The following is a 26,365-nucleotide window of genomic DNA, read 5'->3' as shown; positions in this document are numbered from 1 at the left end:
TGGGTGAGAAAGAATCCACAAGTGACATCCTCTGCCCTATACGTGAGTGGTGTGGCACTGTATGAATTTAGAACGGGGGCAGGTGCTTCCTGTGGTATCTGATTGCACAGGGCATGCGTCTGAGGTCAGAGGTGAGGTGTGAATAGGTGAAGGCTGCCGTTCTCTCATGACCTAGAGGGGTCCTGGTCAAACTGGTCCCTCCCGACCTGTCCCGTTACGTGAGGCCCGGTGATGTAAAGCTCAACGTAATAGATACTATTATGTCACTACCTTGAAAAAGCACAATTCAAATAGCCTGACAAGCCAGACTAAATGTGAGATTTATGTGAGTATTTAGTCTGGCCCTGATCAATGACACATCAGAAGATTTTTCATGGGAACAACCCATTGTTTTTCAAACTGGGCCTGTGCCTATTGGCCAATACTTTGTAGTCATTCCCTCAAAACCCTGTCCACATAGCATACAAAGAATCAAAACAAAACAAATCTGCTGCGTTGTGATTGGCCAGCCAGTTTCAGGGCCTGGGGCATTGTCCGAGGCTAGACCCTCTCCCAGGCAAATATAATTTTTGGTGGGTGGGGCTAGTTCAATTAGCTACAATTCAAAGGTCATTCCCTCAGCTGTAATTGAAATGTTAAATGTTTTTTTTCGATGTGGTTACTCTACCTAGATTGACAGCGAGGAAATGTTTCTCCACAGAGGTGGGGCGACATCGATTCATGAGGCCACAAGTAACAGGTAAATATGTGTACAGAGGCGATGACGGTCTGAGGTCTGTTAGGAGCCCCAATGTCTGCCATTGTGTTGATGTATCTTTTTAAGACAGTTATAAATTTGCTGTTGCCAGGATGGCAATGACCAAGTCATAGTGCATTACTAAAGGCCCCGTGCTGTCATAGAAGCGTAGTAGGCCTACTAGGGTAGTTAACTTATTAATAATAATAATAATAATAATAATACATGCATTTTATATAGCGCTTTTCATGATACTCAAAGCCACAGGAGGTACAGCGTGCATTATGGGGATACTCTATCTTAATATATCATTATCGTACTACTCTGCTCTGGCCCCAATCTGCTGTCTGGCCTGGTGACACAAGTGGAACTAAAAGTATGACTTGTAGACCTGTAGACCACCAGTAATGGGTGCTGCGAGGGGTGGAAAGGTGTTACAGATTTTAAGGGCCTAAGCACTGACAAGGGACCTTAAGGGGGCCCAAAATTCTTTTTTTTTTTTTTTTAATGGGGCCCAAAATATCTGGCAGCGCCCCTGCCACCAATTGTACTCCCTCCACACTTAACCCAGACAGACCATCAAAATTCTAAAACATAACACACTGACCTTTCTCAGCTGTTATTTTTTTTTAATGTTTTACACCTCCCTCCCTCATGTAATTTACACACTTGCCAGTTGCATGCAGTCTTGTGAATGATGCATATGTCAGGAGTGGCCCCAGGTCTGTGCATAGTTACATTTGTGATGAAGGGTGGGCTTGCCATAGTCTTGCGCGCCATCCTACGTACTTCCGCCAAGACACTTGGCTGGAAATGGTAGTATTATGGGATGTTCAGGACCAGGATAGGCTTGCCATTGCAAATGAGACCCTTCTCCTAATCTTCATGTGTACCAGGCGCCTCCTACAGGCACTTGAAGATCATGACATTGCTCCCAGTTAAAGAAACAGTTCAGTAGTGTTTTGTTTTTGTTTTTTTTAACCCATTCTGGTCTCCCATTAGGATGAGGGTGGAATCATTTCTCGAGTGCCAGGTCAGAGGCTCCTGCATTACCTACTGCAGTAATAGCTGATGAAAGAAGAAGAAAATTAACTCAAAAAGGTCTTTTTGCACTGCTGCAAGTTGACGAATCCCTTAAAAAGTTTTGGAGCATTTGAAGGTACACTGTGCAGGAAATGGTCAAACAAGGTACTGCAACTATGCTGCTTATTGAAACTGGGTTGCCTATTGCCAAATGTGATATTTTCATGAAGGTTTACAGTCATTTTTGCTGCTAAAAATGGCTATTTCTGGAAATTCAAAATGACGGGCCATGGAGAAGATCCCCCAGATAATGAATACTTAGAATTTGATGGTGGTGGTAAGTATTCATGAAAAAGGTAACATTCGTGAATGGGTAGCATGAATCCTGGAAATAAACAACTGAAAATCTTGCACAGTGTACCTTTAAGCTTAAGGCCATACACCTTCACCTCCATACACATTTGTTAAAATAAGGTGCTTAAGGTTGTAAAATAAGTTGGGCAGTTTCATCTCTCCACTTGCCTGACCTTAATTTCTTTTTGTGGATATCTATTTTAATTATTTAAATATTTGTATTACATCCCAACTAGAAAGTTTGCTCAAAGTGTACAAATATCCCTTTGTCAGATCAGGCAAAGGCGGTCCTTACAGGGACGTACAGTCGACATAATGCACCAACTCCACAATATACCTCAATTTTAGCAACACAACTAACACAATGGTGAAAAGCATGACAGGAAAGCAATCGCGTGATCTGATTATTTTTCTGTTTATTGCAGGAAAAGAAAACAAACGACCCTGCCTTCACAATTTGGGACCATTGCAGCTGAGATGGAACCGAAAAACTCAGTACAGTACAGGGAAACTTTTGAGTATCAATCCGTTTAAAATGAAAGCGGCATTCTTACTGGGTAACTGCTGGGCTAAAACGATCTTTCTCACGCGCACATCCCACACACATGCTACGCTGCTACTGCTGAATGTAGACCAAGTCCCTCAACATGGGATTGGAAACTCTGAAATTTGCTGGTGTGATTATTTATATATTTCTTGTAGAGGTGAAACCCCGATCTTCTGAACGCACTCGTGTAAGTGAGGAGAGGGGGGGAAAAAACGGGGCCTAGAAGGAGCTTTGAAGATGTCTTCATGTCAGTGTGAATGAAAGGGTGCTGGAGACCTACGCTTTGAAGATGTGCTCAGTTCTCTGCGGAGATTGTGTGTGTGTGTGTATGTGTGTGTGTGTGTGTGTGTGTGTATGTCTGTGTGCGTATATGTGTGTGTATGTGCGTATATGTGTGTGCATTTGTGTGTGTGTGTGTATATTATGTGTGTGCGCGTGTGTCTGCTGAGTGCGTAGGTGGTATAGAGATAAAGTGTTGCTCTTGCAATGCAACAGCCATTAGACCTGATTAGGGGCGGTCAAGACAGGATTCCATCTCACTCCAGTATTGCCCTCTGCTGATGTGCTGTACGCAAGTTGAGTCGAGTGTGTGTGTGTGTGTGTGTGTGTGCATGTGTTTTGTATGGGAAGGGGGCACAAAGGCTTGAGTGTACAAAGGCTTGTGTATACACACTCGCATGTATCGGTATAACAGCAGGCTACTAATTTTAAGTATCTTAAAAAAAGGAAAAAAAAACACTCTTAATTGCCAAGTACTTAAAAAAGTCGAACAATATAAAACAAGTAAATTTCTCTAGAAAATATATACATACGATACATACATATACATAAACACACAAATCCAAATATATATATCCACACACAGTCAGTGCCGAGGGTATATATATACACACCTGTGCGTGCATGCATCTGTACATATTATATGTATACATTTGTTGTTCTTCACCTAATGTTTCTTTTAAATGAGAGTCAACAAAAGAAAGGCGTAAAACAACAGCGCCGAGGGTCCGACAGCAGGAGCAGCCGACGGCGAGACACAGCTGTAGGTGAGAGAACTGAGGAACCTATAGTTGGAACTCAGGAACCAATGGATGGAACTCAGGACCCTAGGGCTGCCACTGAGGAACCAATGGATGGAACTCAGGACCCTAGGGCGGAAACTCAGGACCCTAGGGCTGGAACACAGGTACCTATGGATGAAACTCTGGAACCTAGGAGGATGGAATTCAACACAAAAAATAGTTCTTACCCGTGAAGCACTCAGGTCTTTTTTTTTTTTTTTTTTAAACTTAATAACAACTACAGGGCATTTCCACACCTCACCCTGCCTTTGCTATGGAGGTTATCAACCATTTGATTGTTGCTATATATGTATTTAAGATATTGATTATTAGACAACTAGCATTTAAAAAAAAGAATAGAATGCAATCTTCTACAAAGGCCCCCCTACGGCTCTAACTACTAATAGCTCATTCTCAAGCTCCGTCTTAAATATTGTGACTTATTTGATTTGCCGTGAAGTTAATGTAATGACGCTCCCTCGAGTGCTGATGACAAGTGGGTATCCCCACTTAACCCCCCAAAAGACCTCACTACTCGTCCTCCACACCCCCCATTAGACTTCATCCTCCTCCTTTCTTCATTTTTCCCTTAGTAATCTTTCCCCACTTCCCTCCCTCCCTACCTACCTCCCCCCCTCCATCCATCCCTTCGTCCCTCCCACCCTGCTCCTCCTCTCCTTACAGACTCTGGGGGTATGCTGTGCTGCCGTAGGCCTGGGGAAAAGCGTTAGCATTTGTGTAAGCACCGCCAGCACTGGCGTCGAAAACTCCACCGCCAAAACCGGCAACGCCGCCACCGGACATATCGGCCATGGTGGCCCCGTTGCTCCCGCTACTACTGCCGCCGCTGCCTCCCTCGAAGCTCTTCTCCTCCAGGGGCTTGCCGATCCAGGCCCCGTAGCCGTGCTGGCTGAGGGCCTGGAAGAAGCAGCTCTTGGCCCTCTGGAAGGGCTCGGCTGCCATCTTGGCCTGGGCGTAGGAGGGCAGCGCCAGCAGGTCGGAGCGGTTCGAGCGCACGCACAGCTCCTGGAAGAGGCGCAGCAGACTAGACTTGGACACGCGCGACACCTCCAATTTGGGCCTGCGAGGAGGAGGAGAGGAGGAGGGGAGTTGGAGAGACAGAAAACAGGAGGGAGAAGCAGAGAGAGAGGGAGAACAGGAGGGAGGGAGAACAGGAGGGAGGGAGAAGCCGAGGGTGAAAGCAGGGGAACAGAGTAGGCGAGGAGGAGAGCGATTGAGAGATGGTGGGAACAGGGGAAAGAGGTAGAGGGCAAGGACAGAGAGATAATAAAGAGAAGAAAGGAAGAGGAAGATGAGGGAGAAAGAGAGAGAGAGGACAAACCAGGGTCGGGTGCAACAGAGAAAGTCAGAATTGGATGAAAAACAGGAAAGGGAAGATGACACAGAGACAGGTCCTCCCAAAAAAGGTAGACAAAAATCAACAGACACAACAGGGAGAGAGCGAGGCAAAGTGAGACAAATGCATTTCATTTGACAAAATTCCCTCTTCAGGGCCGACCTCAAGCAGACCTTCATCAATAACCATTACGCCAATATTGGAAGGAGCGGCATGGGGAAGGACAACCGCCAGACGGCCTAAAAAAGGCAGCAGGCAAAACTTGAGCAGAGAGTCCTCAGGTGCCATCCCCAAACCCTTTACTGCCATGGTGTATAAATTGTGCTATACAAGTCACACAACCCATGTAGAGAGGGGATCGGTATTCTGTTGCATTACTGATCAGATTTGTGTGGCAATGACTTCTGGATAACCAGCTATTTGGAAAAAAAAATCAGACCATGGTTAGAGTCAAAGTCATCGAAAGAGGGTTTTTTTTTGGGTCATAACTGTAAAAAATTGTTGGATTAACTTCAAACCAATCCTTGCACAATATAGCACTATCCATTTCAATAGCTCCTGGAGTGGGCCTTTTTGTGTGCCCTACAGACCTTGTTATAATTAAAGGGTGTTATTTGGTTAGCCTGATTATCATCGACTTTCAAATCTCTTCAAGACTTGGTCTGACCAAGACCATAACAATTAATGTTTCCCAAATGGCATGGTTGACCCGCCTCCCGAGGATTGCTACTGGTTGACTGGTGTCCGACAAAGTGGGTGGAGTTCCAGATTTTTCAGGAGATCTGAAACGATTTCGAGACATTGCTCCTGGCTTGACTAGAAGCAATACTGAACGTGTTGCGTCACTAGGAGGTTGTGGTCTGGCTATTATTTCGTAGCTGTAATTTTACAATAGAGTGACTTATTACCCGTCCACTTTTCCCTTGGTGCCATCCAACACCTCTACACTCAGAAGGTCCGGAAGACTCCAGTTGACGCTTGACTCCTTGGTTTTACCCGTATGACGCGTGGAGTCATACACACTCACTCGCCCCACCTGGCAGAGAGAGATAGAGGTAGCCAGAGAGAGAGAGAGAGTCATGAAAAGGTTATATGGATGTCTGAATGTCAGTGCGAGTCAGAATTTGATCATGTTTAAAGGTTCAATGTGCTTTTTCAATGACACCTACAATTCTCAGTAAACCCATACATACACACACACACAATCATGCATATCAAACATAAAACACAACCATTAAAGGGGCTGTGTTGCTAAACTGTAAAACTTTACTTCTCCCAAGCAGATCCACTTGAAAAAGAGGTAGAGGGGAGCCGAGACACACCATTTATTTTTGGTTCCCCCCCCAAATAATCCGACAGAGACGCAACCAGACAGACTCTTGGGTTAGTATCTGCTGTGTGTGTGTGTGTGTGTGTGTGTGTGTGTGTGTGTGTGTGTGTGTGTGTGTGTGTGTGTGTGTGTGTGTGTGTGTGTGTGTGCGCGCCAGTGTGAATCTCAAGATAAGAACATCCATCTTAGAAAAACACAATCAACTTCAGATGATGTATCGTCTCCCCTCCCCCTGGAGCCCTTTGAGATAAAAGGAAGTGTTTGTAGCCGCTTCGCCTTTGAACTGAAAACACACTTTTTTTTTAGGTGCACAGGGCTAAAAGCCAAGCCATCACAACACACAAGAGTAGTGCTCCACGCCACTTTAAGATGAATGGCTCCTAGAAACTACCAGTGCCGCGGTGTAGCCACACAATGTCAGATACTCTTAGATACACAAGTCCACTAAACAGAGAAATGGCTCATTCAGGCTCTCCAAATCATGCTGCACTAAGAGGAAAGAGTAGCCTAAAACTTAACTCTTATGCTGGATCTCAAATGGTGCACTGGTGCACTTCAGTGTTCATGTTTCAGTGCATTTGGCGTATTAGTTACGCACTAGGGCTATGAAGATATTGAATTGAATCATGATTAATCGTGATACGCAGTCACGATACTGATTCGTGATGCAAGGGCGCAGTATCGTGATGTGTCCTCTCAAAGTTCTGTTACCCTTTAGTGCAGAAAGCAAACATATGATATGATGTGATGGTGCTTCCAAGCTTTAAATCATCATCAATGCATCAATATTATTTTGAAACTTTATAATGAGCCTTTTGCAAGCTATTCTACGTATAAACTATCACAGTTTTTATTCATATTTTTACTGTTAAATGTTGGCAAAGGTGAAAAAAAGACAATATTGAAGTAAATACCGTATTGCAATAATACATGTATCGCAATGCATCGTGATAGTATCGCATCGTGGCATGTGTATCGCGATGCACATCGAATCGTGAAGAACCCCTTGCCAATACCCACCATCCGGCATTCATTTTTACTGGAGTACTTTGCATCCTTCAAAGGTGAAAAGAGTCTGATACTGCTGCTCGTTTTTGTTTGTTCTCGTTTTTCGTGTGTGCCAAAAACAAGACGAGCAGTGTCGCTTTTTTCCCCTGAACTTTTATTGGATGTACTTGTACTTCGATTGTCCTACACCTGGCCTTTCTGGAGGGATGTGCACAGCACACATCTACTCTTTTGAACTTTTGACTTTCCACCCTAGCCAGGTTAACATCCACATACTAGTACGATTCCTGCACTCGGTTCTATTCAATATACTTGGTATAAAAATGAAGGATGCATGTATAGTAATGCAATTAAAAAAGCCAATACTTTCGACCCAACCACATGACTTAATGGAGTCCCAAGTATCGCACAGCAGTATGGGTTTGGTATGTATATCGAACACTCAAACAGTTGGTCCACAACTCGATACCAAATGCTTGCCACAAGTACCAGCCCATTACCGTCTGTCCATGACTTGGCTAAAACAAACAAATAGCGGCAACGACAAACAAAGAGATAAAATACCATCCCTGCTTCTGTGATTCACTCTTTGGTGCGACAATGGGAGAGGATTAAAGCCAGCAAGAAAGAAGGACTCACGGGCCTACCCATGAAAGCATTAGAAATTGACAACTAATTTCATTAAGCTTTCACATTCAGAGTTGCTCTGGTGAACCATACCCTTTGCCACAAACAAACCCACCTTTATAAAATCAATAGATCATGACAAGTCAACGCTTATGTTGAACTTTATCCACCCCCCCCGCATCACTGTCTTCAAGATACAAGGCTTTCCCGTCCTAGACCTTCATCAGTTAACAACCATTTTTAATAGGAAAGTATGTTGGTGGTTAGTGACGGAAGTATTTGTCAGGTAAGGCAAACAAAAGCAAAATGCAAGACTAGCCACTAAAGTCTCTCAAATGTAATAACATTCATACTTTTGTTTGCCTTCGTCACACTCCTCAGCCTTATTATCATTATTCACCCTTATTGCTGTGACTAAATAACAGGTACGGATTGAAATAATAAACGCTTTTCGGAATGAATGAAAATGCTGGATGACTCTTTGTTAAAATGACTATGTACTGGGGAACAAAGCTGCGTGATCAGACGGAGGATTATCTAATTAAAACATTCACATTCAAATCAGTCAATCCACACGGGTGACTGTGGAGCAAAGAGAAGGGGGAGGGCTGCCTCCACAGTCATGCGGTTAAAAGCTTTTGGAATTGAAATGAAGCCAGAGTACCGACTACAGCACATCATTTTCTTCTTTTTTTTTACATCTCCCACTTCACCTCACGACACACTGAAAGGCATTAAACATGTCAGACGCAAGGGCTGCTCGATTAGGAGAAAAATCAATATCATAATTATTTCAGTCAATATTGATATCCCCATATTCTTTAGACTGTTTTTCTTTTAAAGACAAATAATTGTGCCAAACAATTCACAATCTTCCGTCCCTTCTGCAGTGTGAGTGGAGGGCCATAGAGAAACACACCGTGGTGTTTTTGGGTAGCAACTCTGCTCTGTGCTCGCAATGGCTCAAGTGAAGGTGAATGTATTGCGCTAAGCGTAGCCTACCTTTCGCCAGTATAGACAAATAAAGATATTGTTTTAAATTGATATGAATTCGATATATTGCACAGCCCTATTAGATGCTTTCATGACAAGTGTTTTTCATATCCGACATCACAGATGTGCTAGAGCTCTTCACCATGGGGCTGTTTCATCACATTTCTTCATCTGAAAACCGCACCGAGACTGATCTAGCGTGTAACTGATTATGTAGAGGAGGGACATCATGTTATATACAATTATACCTCTTAAAGTATGTGTGAGTTGGTACATATGCATGTGTGTGTGTGTGTGTGTGTGTGTTGATGACAGTGTGTAAGATACATACATGGTTTTTCTGTGCATGTGTGTGTGTGTGTGTGTGTGTGTGGTGGCACATGTTACTATACACACTCACCAACCCAGAGCTATAAACACGTGTGCCTGTGTGTGTACCTCTGGATGGTTGAGTGTGTATGGTAGGGGCAAGCTCTTCAAGAACTCGTCTCCGTCTCTGGACAATCGGCAGCACGTTGCTCGCGTCAGGTGCCCATGGCTATACAGGTAACCTACAAGGAGAGGGAGGGGGATTAAACAAATACATGAATACATAGAAGAAGGAATTCATAGATAGATGATTTGTCTATCAATCCATTTATCTGAATGTCGTGACTGAGCTCAGGAGGAGGTGGTGCAGGAAGTTATAGCTAGATACACAGGTAGGGATACAGATGTACCGGTGTGCTCAGGTAGATGGGGTATATCTATACAGGTATCTTACCCAGAGTGATGGAGCTCAGGTAGATGGGGTATATCTATACAGGTATCCTACCCAGAGTGATGGAGCTCAGGTAGATGGGGTATATCTATACAGGTATCCTACCCAGAGTGATGGAGCTCAGGTAGATGGGGTATATCTATACAGGTATCTTACCCAGAGTGATGGAGCTCAGGTAGATGGGGTATATCTATACAGGTATCTTACCCAGAGTGATGGAGCTCAGGTAGATGGGGTATATCTATACAGGTATCTTACCCAGAGTGATGGAGCTCAGGTAGATGGGGTGCAGGAAGTGCGAGAGCAGCGCCCCCTGCAGGCCCAGGACGTTCCAGCGCAGGATCTTGTCGCTGCAGCTCATGGTGCGCAGACGCTCCCCATGCTGGATGCCGTCCCACGTGGGCACGATGGCACTCGACTCCACCGGGATGGTGCCCTCACCTGGAGGAGGGATGGGGATGGAGGAGGAGGAGGTGAGACAAAGGAAACAAACAAACAAACAAGTAAAAAAGGAAACAAAGGCAAAGAAACAAACGGGGACAGAAAGAGACAAAAAGACAGAAACGGACAAAGAGAGGCAGAGAATGAGCAACAGACAGACAGACAGACAGACAGACAGACAGACAGACAGACAGACAGACAGACAGACAGAGAGAGAGAGAGAGAGAGAGAGAGAGAGAGAGAGGGGGGAGAGGCAGAGAGAGAGGGGGGAAGATGGCAAAAAAAAGAATGAGGAAAGGAGTGAGGAAGAGAAGAGAAGTGAGTAAACGCATGGGGAGAGAGAGAGAGAGAGATATTCAGGCAGGCCGTTGAATATGACACCCTAAATGACTAGCTCTCTGCAAACCACAAATTAGATATGGCCAATTTTCACACCTTTCATACCAATCAATACTCAGTGCGTTGAGTGTTAGAAATGTGTGTGTGTGTGTGTCCATCTGTGTCAGTGTGTGTGTGTGTGTGTCCGTGTGCACGCATAAGTGTGTGTGTGCGTGTGCGTGTGTGTGCGTGTGCGTGCGTGTGTGTGCGTGCCGTCCACTGCTGTGGTTTGTAAGAGTTGTCATGAATCACACACTAACTGCTCCCCTGGGCGCCAGCCGGGGGCAACACACATCATGAGCAGTGGCCACAGCAGCAGCAGATACAGCTCTGCATTGGCACAGCTTAACAGGCCGGACGGAGCAAAATGGCGGAAAGCTGACACCAGAGAACCGTATATTAGAGTGAGAAATCAGGCAGGTTCTTTTCCGGTATCCACTTTATGTCGGGTGAACGCCCCTTTAGGAGACCTTTGATTAGGAGACCTTTGGAGTCTTGAGGTTGAGAATAAATGGAGTCCCCTTAGAGCTGTAGATGGCGGTAGCGCACGTCTTGTGCAAACACCACGAAAAGAGAAGAAGGAGGGACAACGCCCCCTTAGGAGACCGAATTTTGAGCACACTCCTTTACATTGGATGTGCGTGTTTTAACGGATCTCTGTCTGGAGTATCTCTGCTGAAACTGTGGCCTAGTGGTGAGAGAGGGTGGGAGGGAGAAAGGGTTGGTCCTAGGACCGTGTGCGTGTGTGCGCACTAGATAGGGGAGGGGAAGGTATATCTGGTTTAATTCATTCAACAGTAGCTATACAACTGTAGGTGGGGAAGTGAATAAGCAGCACGCTCCTGCAACTTCAACCACGACTGCAGCCGGGAAGAGAATACAGAAAGAGGAATAGGACGAAATATCTTTGGCATGCAATGCTCTTGAATGTTGACCAAGGCATTCAAACCCCCTACTTTGCACTATGGTGTGTGTGTGTGTGTGTTTAAAAAAAAAAACATCATCTCCACTTAGTGGATAGCAGATTTCACACTTCAACTGTGACGACAATGACAGGGGGGTTGAAGGATGCCGTGGGGATCGATGTATGGGGGAGTTTGATGAACGATAATTACGTTTAAAAATGTATAGCCAAGCAGAAACCAGCAGAATTGACATTATGTCAAATTCTATTATATGCTGAGAGTCACGCAAGGAATATTGAAATGAAGATATTATTCTTTTTGGTGAGGACACTTATATGGCTACAAGTGATCATTACAGCGCATGGTGTGAACAGGGTCCTATTAATCATTTCAAGCTCTCACTGGGCTGTGGCTCCTGGCCAACGACGGGAGAATAAAACGTTCTTAGAAATGTGCTTCTTGAAATAACCTTGATTTGGCCTTTCAGAGAGACACAAGATCTAATTATGAACATATTTTTTATGCTGGACGTTGAAATTATTTGGAAATCATAGAGGGCCAGCCTTAACTGTGGTTGAAACGGCTAAGGCACCATACCATTAAGCAGGGGAACCAGGTTTGAGTCCCGTCCCGTCTGAGGTAATTTTCCCAACCCTCTCTCCTAGCCATTTCCTGTTCACCTCTTCAGTGGTCTTGTCATAATAAAAGGCTAAAAGCCCAAAGAATACTTTAAACAAGTCCGACAGGCGGACAACAGATGCGTCCGTCTATGCCCGTTCTGAACCTTTTTTGCCCAAACGCCCCCTTGGCCTCCTCATAACCTGTCAAGGCAATTTATCAATAAGCCTACCATGTACTGTATAAGCCTGGATTTGAAAAAGTACCATAGGATTTCAACAGTGTTGGGCAATTTACTGAAAAACTGTAATGCATTGCTGATTACATGTTACTGTCTTTTCAAAATAATCCCTTACACTACATTTAGCAATGTGGGGACCTAAGGCGAATTTAGCTTAGGGGGGCCATCGGTCCATCCCATATCACATTTTTTTTTAACATAAAATCTCCATTTTTGTTAGGCTATTTTTTTTTTTAAATCACTTTTTTTTTTTTTTTTTTTAATTACAAACATAAAAAACAGGCAAACATTACAACCCTTTCTGGACAGATTTCAATGAATAGGCTATTTGCAATTTTGCATAGGCCTACATTAAATAAACTAAAATGTGAAATTCTCTTTTCACTTTAATATGAGAGCAGTGATGTCCCCCCCCTCACTGAAGTGTTATTTCATGTGTGAGCATGATGCTGTCACCTATTTGAAGTGACGTTGATGTTGGATTTCATGGAATACTTTTAAATGCCGCTTTGGGAAGAAAACAGAGTAGGCGACAGGTGAACTGTATTTCTGTCAAAACAGTGGTTTGCAGGCGTTTGCGTTTTCACGTGGATATTGTCTTCGTGGACCGTAACAGACAAACCGTAAGTTCCATAAACTAATCAATGAGACATTGGCTACGTGTACATGATGTTTTTAAGTCCGATTTAATAAATGCGATTTAAATAGATCGGATTAAGAGTTATTTTGCGATGTGTATACATGGCACTTTCACTTAAATGCGATTAAACGTCTGGGGAAAATAAAGCATTGCGATTGGACTGAGGACGCACGTGCTGAGCGAGCCAAATAAGGCACGGGGGCGTGGTTCAATGCCACCGAGATGCAGGTCATCTTCCCCACGAAAATCGTTGCCTCAGGCGGACTGAAATCACAACATTTCCCCCTTTCTCCCTGGATCATTTACAATGCTACATGCTACCCTGTTAGCATAGAAAAACGAGTGGTCAAATGGTAATGTGGAGTAACTTTGTTGTGCTTCATTACTTCGTGGGGCACTTTTACATCAATATATGGAAGCCACAACATTTATAGTCGCTTAGGGACTTTAAATTAAGCAAAACTTTCATGTGAAAATCAACAGGAAGTGCCGCCATGTTTTTCTCACAGGCAAAGAGCACGGTTGGTTTGCACGCATGAGCTCCAGGCCAAAACTGAGCGACTGCCACCTTGTGGACACAAGAGGGAATCACAGGAGGGAATCACAATTCAGAAACGCATCACGGGAGGGAAACACATCACGGGAGGGAAACACATCACGGGAGGGCGGACGGACGGACGGAGGGACGGACGGAGGGACGGACGGACGGACACCAAAGCCTCTTATAGAGATGCGTGGGACGCATCTAAAAAAGAAGTCATGACTGGCCTTAGCTGGAATGCATTTAGTCGGACAAAGTCCAAAATAAGTCTAGCCAAAGAGCCTACTTAAATCAGGAGAGGGACAGGTATTGCATTTGGCTTGTTTGGGTTTCTTTCCCTGTCTTCTGACAACTAAATGTACTGATTATATTTATACCAAATGCTCCAAGTCTCCAAGAATGGCCACTTTTACCTTTGAGCAAAATCAGATCAGTGGGCTTTCTGCTGGAAAAAGTCAAATGTGACCAACATCAACACTACATGAGTGGGTGGTTAAAATGTGTTACATAATGCAAATGTTTTCCTGACGGACAATGAGCGAAGTTACATGTGAGGAACCTTCATATTTTAAACGTAATGGTGCAGCAGTATTCGGCCGTATTTCAGATATATTCAAGTTGTAGAATGCCATTCCATGCAGGTAGAAAGAAAATTCCAGAATGTTACGCAACTTGTTCTAAACCAAATGCTGACAATCGGAATACGGTATGTGCATGTAACAGCGCTCAGTGACTGGACTGGTGTAAGAGCACATCCCTGGAGGGTGGGAGGAGGTACATTGGTAGGTAGGTAGGGTCCTGCTCACCGTTCTCCACTTTGGTGCGGAGCTTGCCCTGTTTGGCGTTCTCAAAGAGCGGCTGGTGACCCGAGCCCGCCTCTGTCGCTGACTCGCTGCACGACTTGTCAAACAACGCCCCGTCACCACACGGAGCCGTGCTGAGAGAGAGAGAGAGAGAGAAAGAGAGAGAGAGAGAGAGAGAGAGAGAGAGAGAGAGAGAGAGAGAGAGAGAGAGAGAGAGAGAGAGAGAGAGAGAGATGGAAAAAGGGAGCAGAGATATGATTGAAGGACTACAGTGTGATAGCGTTTGAATTTCAACCCATCCACAAAAGTGTCAATGGTAAAGTATGGTCATCTTCTGCTACAATGCTTTGAAAATACATAGGCATGCTTCACTATGAGTGCTTCTATGTACCACTGTGTGCGTGTACTCAGTGTGTGAGTGTGTGCGTGTACACCAGACTCACCTGATGTAGAGGTGAAAGGTGATGTCGGGCTTGATCCTCAGCTTGCCCTCGTCAGCCATAGACGGCTCGAAGATGGACTCCTCAGAACCGTCCAAGTGCTTCAGCAACTCGCTGTACAGAAACCTGAGCACAGAAGAAAGACGGGAGACAGAAGGAGAGAAGAGGAGTACGAGGGAAATGGGGAGTGGGGGGGGGAGAGTGAGTGGAAGAAAGAGAGAGAGGGAAGGGGGGGAGGACAGAGGGAGAAAGAGAGAGGGAGTGGTTAAGTGAAAGAATGAGCACTTGCTGATCTACTTGATTTCAGGAAGTGTATTGTATTCCCTCCATCAGACTAACAGGGGAACTTGACACCAGTGCTGCCCAAGCAGAAAAACGGAGAGAAAGGGAAAAGGAAGGGAGACAGAAAGTGAGAGAAAGACACACGAACACACGCCTGCACACTTTTGCCTAATGCCGGACATACACTGTGTGAGTTTTGGCCCGATTTTGCCACGGTTTTTCTAATGTATTTTTTAATGGGCTTTTTTGCCTTTATTTCAGACAGGACAGTGAAGAGCGACAGGAAGCGAATATGAAGAGAGAGACGGGGTAGGGATGGCAAATGACCCAGGCCGGATTCGAACCCTGGGCGCAACCCTTCGACATGCAAGCCCAAATGAGGGGGGCTTAGCGCGTAGCGCCACAGCGCCCCCCTTGCCAAGTTTCAGTCGCACAAATTTTTGGGCATTGGGGCGACATTTTGGCTCAATCGCAGGTCAATCATGAGTCTCGCCTCATGTTGTGTACACAGGGTAACGTCAAACGATTTCTCCTCACGACCAGCAATAGTATGGTCGCAAGAAAATCAAAACTGTTTGAAAAACTTGTCGCACCTTGTGAGTGAATTGAACAATTTAAGCTGGGCTATGACCCGGATTTTTTTTTTTGAAAGTATTTTTTGGGGCCTTTCTGCCTTTATCATCACAGGACAGTGGAGAACAGACAGGAAATGATTGGGAGAGAGAGATGGGGGAGGGCCGGGAAATGACCGGGGTCCCCGTGGGCATGCAAGCCCAAATGTGGGGGGCTTAGGCTACGACCCGATTTAACACTATATTTCACATGGCCCATGCGTAAAAGGCTCACATTGCCAGGGCAGTGATATTTGATCTTGAGCGCATCTTCGCCCTTACCTCAGGTGCGCGATTACCTTCTGCACTTTTGTCATCTGCAGTTCTGGAAAACAAGCCTGTGGTGTCGTACAGTGTGAGCACTCTGGTCGCAGCCGACCATTGTATCGTATAGTGTGAGGACACGAGCGGTGAGATGTGAACTTTTAAACCCTGCGATTCATACGAACAGTGTGAGCAGGAGCTGAATATCTACGACTGGAAATATTGCAGAGTGTATGCTCGGCTTAACATGGTTTACAAAAGAGGACACAACATGGCATGCACAGCTACAGGGAGAAAAAGAGAAATACACAGCAAGCAAGACGTATAGAAAAAACAGAGAGAACATGAATACCTGATGAAGCCTCGTCGCGATATGATTTCCGCGTGGCAATCGTTCACTGTGTCGCCTTTGAGGCTGAGCTCCTCTCCCTTCACACAGCGATTCCCTAAAAACACACACACACACACACACAAACACACACTTAATACTGACTCTTCACAACCGCCACCCAGGGGTCAGGGAAGGTCAGGCCCTATGACATTATGACATCGGTTTTATTTTTTCTGAAATTGTGTTTTTCAGAATTATTTTTTTTGCCATTTATTTTAATTTCACTACGGCCCGACTTAAGTTCTTGGTTTTGAAATGTGGCCCAGATTAAATTCTAATTGAATAGCCCTGTACTACTGTATACTTGCACCTGATGAGAGGCATATTTCAATTCTGCTGCACTCTCGTCTGGCTGCATCAGGTTTTTTTTCTAGAATAACCTTTTGGCTGAACTGCAAAGTGCAGCTCCATTCATTTTCAGTCATGCTATATGCAGACATTGAAAAGCCTCGCAGAACTGGCTACCGTCTACAGTTTCATTAAGAACACAACATGGTTCCTCCCAGGATGACTCAGCAGCTCTATCTGCTCAAAAGTTGCTGACTTCTTCTGGTCACTATGCTTCCCGTCTTGCAATGTTAACAAGACTTGTCTTGATCACAACATTGCCTTGTCAGTTTTTATTTTCCAACCGTCACGTCTGTTGTAATACAAGCTTTATCACACTCGCGCCTCACGTTGAATGATTTCATTGTTGATTCAATCGTAGTCTAACGTGGACAACTGGCATTTTTGGTGGTTGCATGGCAGGTGTCTTGGTTGATAACCGACCGACGAGTTGAACAAACGTGCCCGCACCAATTTTGATGTCAAATACAGTTGTGCTCAAACTAATAACAGTGTCTTTACAAAGGTGAGTTGTGTGGTGACCATTACTGTCCAAGCCCCATTCTAATGTGGGATGCTCACACTCTAGTCTAGAATAAACTAGAATGCTATAGCCATTCCCCAACAAGTAAATAGGACCATCTGTAACAATAACATCGCACAATCATACACCTTCTAAGACATAAAAAGGGCAGTTATGAGTTTAGTTGAAGTTTCAAAAACTTCAGAATGTGAAAATATCATAAAACAAGGTGTTTTGCTTGTCACTGGCACACATTACAGATGAACTTGGCCAGACTAACCAAAATCCTTCCCAACAGCCAAGTCTGTGAGAGGTCTCACAAGAGCCTTATCTCATGAATGCAGCCCTCTATTGTGTGTGTGTTGTGTATACGTAGTGTGCTGTACCTGTGTCCAGACTGACAACGAACCCCTGACTGTCACCTTTAAGTGTGTGTGTGTGTGTGTGTGTGTCACCTGTTCCCAGGCTGACGACAGGTCCCAGCGTGTCCCCCTTGCGCATGACGATGGTGGCCAGGATCTTCCTACCCAGAAGGCTGTGCTGTATGCGTGCCGTCAGGGCATTGAAGCGCTGATGGCTCAGCATGGCAATCTGATCGTGTAGGGTGCTGCCTGTTACTGGTAACTGTGGAGAGAGAGACAGAGAGACAGAGACAGAGAGAGAGAGAGAGAGAGAGAGAGAGAGAGAGAGAGAGAGAGAGAGAGAGAGAGAGAGAGAGAGAAAGAAAGAGAGAAAGAAAGAAAGAAAGAAAGAAAGAAAGAAAGAAAGAGAGTGAGAGAGAGAGCAAGAAAGCGGCGGGAGAGAGAGAGAGAGAGAGAGAGAGAGAGAGAGAGAGAGAGAGAGAGAGAGAGAGAGAGAGAGAGAGAGAGAGAGAGAGAGAGAGAGAGAGCAAGAAAGCGGCGGGAGGGGGAGGGAAGGAAGGAAAGAGAGGGCAAGAAAGAGAGATTTAAAGGTGCCCTGTGTAAGATGGTGGCCAGAGAAGGTATTGCAACTATGCAACCCATTGAAACGGTGCTGCTTTTTAACAAATTTGATGTTCTCATGAATATTTACAAAATAATAACTAAAATTTACTTGTATGACCAAAGTACACCAAGTTTTGCAACTAAAAATGTTATTTCTGGAAATTCAAAATGGCGGACCATGGAGAAGATTTTCATGTATGAAAAATTCAATTTTCTCAGTCCTAATGAATACTTAGAATTTGATGGTGGTGGTATGTATTCGTGGACAGGGCAACATTATTGAATGGGCCGCAAGTATTCTGGAAATAAACTACTAAAAATGTTAACACAGTGCACCTTTAAAAACTGCTATATTAGAGCACTGGCTGTCAATCATCAGTAAATCCAACAGCTAAACAAAAACAAAAAAACCACCGAAACGCTCACTCCACCCACTTCATTCTTCATAAGAGAGAAAGAGAGAGAGCAAGCAAGAGAGAGAGAATGATGGAGGTAAATACAGAAAGAGTTAGAGACAGAGGAAGAGATGGGGAAGGGAGAGAGTTGTAAAGGAAAGAAGAGAAGGTATAAAGCAAAACAAAAAGATTAGAATTCAAGATATTCAATAACAAGCCAAAAACATGAATTTAAGACTGGAGGGCTGTTTGTGTGTTTGCGTGCGTGCGTGCAAGCGCGTGTATGAGCGTGTGCGTGGGTGGGTGGATGTTCGTGTTCCTGAACAACACCAGTGAAAGCTCTAGCCACATCTGGGTCTTCATTAGGATCTCTACCGCACATAGAGGAGGAAATCGAGCTTTACTGAAACCATTCTCAGTGGGCGACCCCCTCTCTCTTTTTCTGTTACTTTGCGTGTGTCTGCGCGTGTGTGTGCGTGTGCGCATCACTCTCTCTGTTATTGCGTGTGTGTGCGTTTCACATTCTGTGTTCTGCGCGAGTATGTGCTCTTTCCTGAGATGAGCAAACCTCCCATTTTTCGGTGTGTGTATGTGTGTGTGTACACCAGTGTTTCTCAAACTTTTTCAGACCGAGGACCACTTTGTTCCCCCCAAAAATTATCGGGGACCACCTGTCAACTGAATTGGCAGTTGATGGATGCTAATTTGACACTGCTAATTTTTAAGCAGATCACTTACTTTTTATACACATTATAAGCCTGTCTTATTGTGTGGAAAACATGAAAATGTTACAAATATAGCCTACTGCTAGCTTATCTTGGAAAAGTAGAAATCCCCTCGCGGACCACCTGAGCTCTGTCGCGGACCACTAGTGGTCCCCGGACCACACTTTGAGAATCACTGGTGTACACCCATTACACAATCCACAGTCCACGAGTGTAATGCATCACCCACACCACAGAACACCACAGCTCTCGCTCGCTCTCTCTCTCTCTCTGATGTCTCCAAATTACAGGATACAGTATGACATAGTGCTCACGACGCTGAGGCAGACCAGACCAATCACACCCAGAGTGGGGCTTAAGTGCTGCATCTGTACGAGTCTGTATGTGTGGTGCGGGCCGAGATGGGGGGAGAAGAAGAAGAAGAAGAAGTAGTAGTCCTTCCTTAATGGGGGTGGACGCCCGGCAACTCAAGTGTTTGAGGCATCCGAGAGCTTTTAAAAGCCGCATTACATACAGTTACTGCCCGGAATAATTGTAAGCATAATGGGAAGGGGGTCAGATAGGGCAGCGTTATGGTGGCACTCGAGGCGAGTCTGTGAAAAGTTATGGGCTTCAGACGCTGCTTGAGAGAAAAGAAAAACTGCCCCATCAACTTTAGAGTCTCCATCATCTTACACTGGCTGGCCATCATCTTACACTGGGCAATAAAGTTACGTCCACTGTCCATCTTAAGCAGGAAGTAAGGCTCTGGGCTTTTGTGGCGACAATGATTGAGCATTGGCATACGTATAGTTTTATGGCATACTGTAATTTTTTTTTGTCATACAGGATGGCTTAACTTTTAAGCAATCAAAAGAATAAGCCTTCTGATTTTGATGACAACTAAATACGACTCAAATAAAAGACGCATTGACTTAAGTTTAAGTAGCTCAATTTCAAATGAAAAGTATTACTTAATAAGTAATTACTTCTGGTATCAAATTGAAGTGTTGTTGCCGATAGCAAAAATGTAATTTAATGTGTAGACATGGAATTCTTAGTGTTGGCTTCCCTGTTGCCTTACCATTCGGAGACTACAAGCACCCATAAGGGACAACTAACTCTTGTGAATCAGATTGTGACACCTTCCCGTTACAAATAGTTTCTTTGAAAATAATAATAATAAGAAGAATATGGAATATTCTTGATATGATATGATTATTATTACTAATAATAAAGCTGCAGGGATTTCAGTAGCTTCTGCTCTTTAAACATTGTTGATAACGGTTTCTTTCATGGGCTAACTTGACTTAATTCTTATTTTTGTATGTGCTGTATGAAGTGTCACCGTTCAATAATTCATCTCACTGTCTTTATATTGTGTGGTTGGTCGGGTATCAAACTCACTTCCCCTTTGGGGATTCATAAAGTCTGTTCAACTTAACTCAACATCAGTCCCACTCCTCCATCTACGCTGCTTCTCCCGTGGGCTGTCCAAAAGCAGCCGTGCAGATGGAGGCCCAGAAGCACGGCAGTCGAGAGCAGGGACGCTGACCGCTTTTGGCTGGGCCCGGGAAAATTTCAACTAAAGGGCCCTCTAAACCAATACATGCAATGTGTTGAGAACCCGAATCTGGGCCCCCACCTCCCCATTTGCCTGGGCCCGGGACGACTGACCACTCTGTCCCCCCGTGTCGGCTTCCCTGGTCCAGAGTCTCACTTTATGGACTTTAATTACCAGCTGACAGACAGGCTTTACTGCAGCGCTGATTGATGCGCCCGTCTCTTTTACTTCCTCCATCAAGGTGATTCAAAGTGGGTGGGCTCAGGGGTGTGTGATTCGCGTGCAGAGAGGTGTGCATGGCATGTGTGTAATCCTAGTGCCGAGGGGTGTGTGTGTGTGTGTGTGTGTGTGTGTGTGAGTGTGTGTATGACTAGAATGTAGGGGTGAGTCCAATTCGTGTGTGCATCTATGTACTGAATGTGGTTCTGACTCGAGTCAATGTTAGGCTGTTTTGTTATTTTTGCGTTACATTGATGTTTGTGACTGACAGTGATGCGTTTGTGTGTGAGAGAGACATACCTAAGGGGTCACCTCTCCTGTGTGTGTGTGTGTGTGTGTGTGTGTGTGTGTGTGTGTGTGTGTGTGTGTGTGTGTGTGTGTGTGTGTGTGTGTGTGCGCACGCGTGTGTGTGTGTATCCATGCAGGTGTGTGTGTTCATATACCTCTGAGGTGACATCTGCTGTGCGTGTGCGTGTGTGTGTGCGCGCGTGCGTGTGTGTGTGTGTGTGCGCACACGCCTATGTGCTTGTGTAATCTATACGTGTAGACAGGGGTTTGCGTGTGTGTGTGAGTTGCATTACACCTCTGAGATTGCCTCCCATGTCTGTGCGTGCGCATGTGTGTGTTAGTGTGATTGTGTGCGCTATACCTCTGAGGTTACCTCCCCATGTGTTTGTGTGTGTGTGTGTGTGTGTGTGTGTGTGTGTGTGTGTGTGTGTGTGTGTGTGTGTGTGTGTGTGTGTGTGTGTGTGTGTGTGTGTGTGTAAGAGAGAGAGAGATACCTCTGAGGTTACCTCCCCGTGTGTGTGTGTGTGTGTGTGTGTATGTATGTGTGTGTGTGTGTGTGTTAGGGAGAGAGATACCTCTGAGGTGACCTCCCCAGTGCGCGCGGCCTTCTCCGCCTCTCCGATGAGCACGCGCAGCGCGGCATCTGCGGCCTCCTGTTTGCCCTGCTTCTTGTTGCTCGCGCACACCGCAGGAAACCAGCGACCGCCCAGCTTAGCCTGGTAGGTGAACCTGAGAGAGAGAGAGAGAGAGAGAGAGAGAGACAGAAAGAGAGAGACAGAGAGAGAGATCACAAAGAGAGTCAGAATGTACAGGGAGATACAGATACAGCATCATAAAAAGGTGTGTAACACCAACACAACATGCCTTCAGAGAGGTAGAGCAAGAGAGCAAAAAATTGAGAGAGGGAGAGCACAGCAGAGAGAGAGAGAGAGAGAGAGAGAGAGAGAGAGAGAGAGAGAGAGAGAGAGAGAGAGAGAGAGAGAGAGAGAGAGAGAGAGAGAGAGAGAGAGAGATGAGAATCAGAGATGGAGGGGGAAAAACAAAAAGACAGAAAAGGGAAATAAAGGGGCAGAGACAAGAGAGGAAATAAATGGAGAAGGAAATGAGAGATGGTATGAGAGATAATGATGAGGAAGACAGAGCTAGAAAGGGCGAGAGAGAGAGAGAGAAAATAATGTGGTTAGACCAAACATGTCCTTGATAGAATTGAACTGTGGCCTGTGGAAGTGCCATACAAAAAAACAGTGTGTGTCAAAATTATAGACATTGTGTGTGAGAGATTGAATGTGTGTGTGAGACTGAATGTGTGTGTGCGTGTGTGTGCGTGCGTGTGTGTGTTCGCATGTGTTGAGTTATGATTGTCCTGCTGAGATGGTGATGAGAGTTCTGAGGTCCTTTATGCTCCATTAGCTTGTGTGATGACTTCAGCATGGGGGTTATGTGCACCCACACGCGACCTATACAAACAGCCACTCTACACAGCACACTTCTCCTCCGTCATATTTACAACCCTCTTATGCCCTCCTCTGGCCATGGTGCGCCACTGCAATGGGCCACAAAAGGCCTGGCTTGCCTGGTAGAGAAAGCTGTAGAGCCATGTTTCTCAACGGTGGCGCTACAGCCCCCCAGGCGTTGAGAAGGATACAGCTGAGAGGGGGCGGTACTTAGTTGCCATTTGGGGGGGGGCATTAGTCAATTTCATTTTGTAATACTAAGGGGGGAGTTGTCAGTCTTATGATGAGGTCAAGGGATTTTTGGGAGGCTTATAATGAGGTCAAGGGGGCGTTTGTTCAAAAAAGGTTGAGAACCCCTGCTGTATAGCGTGGGTGGATGGGTACATAGAAATCCATTTCCACTGGCACTCGTTATTACACAAAGCTTTTGTGCACCTGCAGTGTTGTTATGCCCGCCAAAACACATAATGCTTTGATGGCTTTTTAAAAATCCCTCCTTCGATAAACAAATTGCTTCGTGGGAAGAAAAAAAAAAAAAAGTTGTGTTGGGCAATTTATCATGGGAACAACTCACTGAAAATGGAAATTGAAATGCAATGGAAAAACAAAAACAACCAAATCAACAAAAAGAGAAACAACAACTGCAGCAATAAAGGCTGCACTGGCAGAGGAATGAATGAATTAATAACTAGAGACCAGAAATTCTCAATTTCATCTGTAACACTTCACAATAACCTTTGGCATAAATGGTTAACTAATGGTTAGTTAATGGTCTGCTGTGCATCTATGATACGATTATAAGCATTGACATATTATTAAATCAATTGTATAACACTTAAACATTTGCTGTTGACAATAATATAGGGCTGCACGATTATGGAACAAATTATAATCACGATTATTCAGATCAAAATCACGATCATTAATCACAACTATGCAGCAGAACTTATGTCCCCGACCCCCCAATTTCCAGGGCGACATAATAATACCTTACCGTTAGTTAACATTAGTTAGCCATTTAGCGGAAGGTTATTGTGAAATGTTACCATTTCATCAAATATGTTACTACTAGTAGTAGCAAATGTGGCATGCAGTGCGAGGCAATGTAGTATAGACTCTGGACAGACACTGACAGACTGAAATGTTCTTTCCCAGTCAAGGTGGTCACCTCATAGCAAACACTTCTATCCAATCCTATAGATTAGCTCCCCTAAAAAGAGTACATATTTGTTTTACTGCTCAAGTAATTTCTCAAGCTGCTTTACAAACCAATGTATACGCTATTCATTTTGGAAGGGGTGATTTGCATATGATATAGCACATTTCACAACTGCAAAACATAGATGGCATCACAGTCATGATCGGAAAGGCCATCACACATCACTTGACGCTCAACACTTGTTTTAGCATTGCAGGCTTGATTCTTATACCAGAAGGAGCAAAATGTCAGAGAGAGGGGAGAAAAGGCATCTAGTCCCACATTGCCCCAGCCCAGGGCCTCTACACCTGTACCTAGTACTGCTGGATACGACCTGCCAGGATGCCAAGGGGGCCCTAAAGCTCAAGCCTCCACACGAAAAAAACAAAACAAAAAAACACTTCGTTGTTGGTCTACATTTATGTTCTGATACCGTGTTAGAAAAGCATTTTTACTACAGTATTTTCAACTGAACCAAAAGCTCTGACATCTTGGCTAAACAAACACCCAAAAGTTTTGGAACCTCACGATTCCATTGAGAGGGGGCCTTTTGTTTATGGCTGACCCAGGGGCCCAGAAGTCATAATCCGTTCCTGATGTCCAGCAGCTAAACACAAAATAATAACATTCTTGTGCCTGTCTTTTTGCTTATAGAAGGACCACTTCTAGACGAGTCCTTGATGTAACTGGAGTGTGAGAGAGAGTTTGACAGACAGGACACAGTAAAGAGAGTGATTCCCCAGGTGTACTTTAGGTGAAAGAGCAGGCCTTATTCATTAGCACAACACAGCCAGATCTGAGCAGAGGCAGAGGCTCACTGTGAGACTGACTAGATTCAGGCCAAGACTATGCAGCCTTCTTCTGTGCCCATTATGATGATGTTTTTTTCCTTTCAAAGGGGCTCCAGGTAGGATTAAAAGTTTAATTAATCACGGTCTCGAGTCAGCCTATGCTTATGCACGTCACTAGTGAGTGAACGATGGCCCTTGCGACCACTTCCACGGTCGACTGGCAGACTGCAACTTTTGGCAGCGTGGTCCGCTTTACATACCGTATTCAGATTTGTATCAACTGTTGGCATTCCGTGATGAAAAACAGTCTCACAGCCAGCATTATGTCATTACAGTGTAGCTTTTGAGACAGGCATGCCACGTCATCCTACCTTGTGCCCCTTTAATAATCCACTCAAAATGTACTGGATTTGAAGGTTGTCACAAAGTTGTGACAGGGTAAAATCATATCCTCAAGATCAATTTCAGAGTGGATTGATTAAAAGCACAGGCATCATGTGTGTCTATACGTGTGTGTGCACCTTGGCTTGTGTAGCAGTTCACCATGCCCAACCAGGCACACCCTATCTGTGAAGCTCTGTGTGTGTGTGTGTGTGTGTGTGTGTGTGTGTGTGTGTGTGTGTGTGTGTGTGTGTGTGTGTGTGTGTGTGTGTGTGTGTGTGTGTGTGTGTGTGTGTGTGTGCGTGCGCATGCGTGCGTGCGCATGCGTGCGTGCGCGTGCGTGTGTGTGTGTTAGTGTGTGTGTGCGCATGCGTGCGTGTGCGTGTGTGTGCACGTTCATACCTGGGCTTGTGTTGCATTTCATTCTGTCTGACAACTAGGACCTTTAATGTGTTAATAACATTAATTAATTACACTGCGAATTACCGCGTTGTAAAAATGAACGGCTTTAATGAATAGGCAGACGCTGGTAAGCTGCCACACCATAAGCTCAGAGCTGAACGCATAATGTGGTCAAAAGCAGTTTTCACTTTTAAGTTTAAACCATTTATGGATTTATGCATAGTGCAACCGTCCCTCTGGGAGCTGCATCTCGCTGCTTTTGGGCAGTGCCAGCAGCTGCATAGCGCAGCATTGTTAATTCGTCGGTGCCAACGTATCAATAGCTAGAAGTACTTTGTCTGCATTTTCACAACGCATTCAGTGTGTAATGCACTATAATTGGTTCAAATACACTTCAGAGCAGTGTTCTTGACTCTAAAAAAAGGCCCACACAGACCCAAGAAAATAAGTGATTCAATATCTGTTCAATCAGTTTTTACAAGTCCGCTGGTTTCATTTATGAGACCTGAAAAATGCCTTGGCTTCGTGGTGACCGGACACCTGAAATAATAATGAACACTCACAGAAACCATGTATTTTCCTAAAGTTGCCCAAAATCTTGTGAATAATAAAAAGCCATGTGGTCCTTTAGTTTACACCATTTGCCTAGTAGAGAGTAGAATAGGAATGAATTACTGCTGTAAAACACAAATTCGGGCACCCTGACGATGTATTTACTATGAGAGATATGTATTGTGGACAAATCCTGTGTGTGTGTGTGTGTATGTGTGTGTGTGTGAGATTAGTATTTTTCAAATTCTGTA

The 26,365-nt window shown here is 44.7% G+C and overlaps 1 protein-coding gene across 2 annotated transcripts in view; it reads right to left on the bottom strand.

Annotated features, from left to right (window-relative positions):
* Window positions 1-2,512: 2,512 nt before the first annotated feature.
* Window positions 2,513-26,365, bottom strand: part of adar (adenosine deaminase RNA specific) — a 39,700-nt gene continuing 15,847 nt past the window's right edge. For both annotated transcript variants that reach the window (XM_063199539.1, XM_063199538.1), the window contains exons 7-15: window positions 21,912-22,065; window positions 17,657-17,825; window positions 16,313-16,406; window positions 14,807-14,929; window positions 14,367-14,497; window positions 10,055-10,237; window positions 9,475-9,587; window positions 5,987-6,114; window positions 2,513-4,802 (exon numbers count right to left, since the gene is read on the bottom strand). In XM_063199539.1, the coding sequence (XP_063055609.1) occupies window positions 4,400-4,802; window positions 5,987-6,114; window positions 9,475-9,587; window positions 10,055-10,237; window positions 14,367-14,497; window positions 14,807-14,929; window positions 16,313-16,406; window positions 17,657-17,825; window positions 21,912-22,065 (1,498 nt within the window). In that variant the 3' untranslated portion in view covers window positions 2,513-4,399. The remainder of the gene's footprint in view (window positions 4,803-5,986; window positions 6,115-9,474; window positions 9,588-10,054; window positions 10,238-14,366; window positions 14,498-14,806; window positions 14,930-16,312; window positions 16,407-17,656; window positions 17,826-21,911; window positions 22,066-26,365) is intronic.

Source organism: Engraulis encrasicolus, chromosome 5, assembly GCF_034702125.1.
Source record: "Engraulis encrasicolus isolate BLACKSEA-1 chromosome 5, IST_EnEncr_1.0, whole genome shotgun sequence".
NCBI classification, from domain to species: Eukaryota; Metazoa; Chordata; class Actinopteri; order Clupeiformes; family Engraulidae; genus Engraulis; species Engraulis encrasicolus.
The sequence above is the reverse complement of the archived record's forward strand: the minus strand, read 5'-3'. Positions and strand labels throughout refer to the sequence as shown.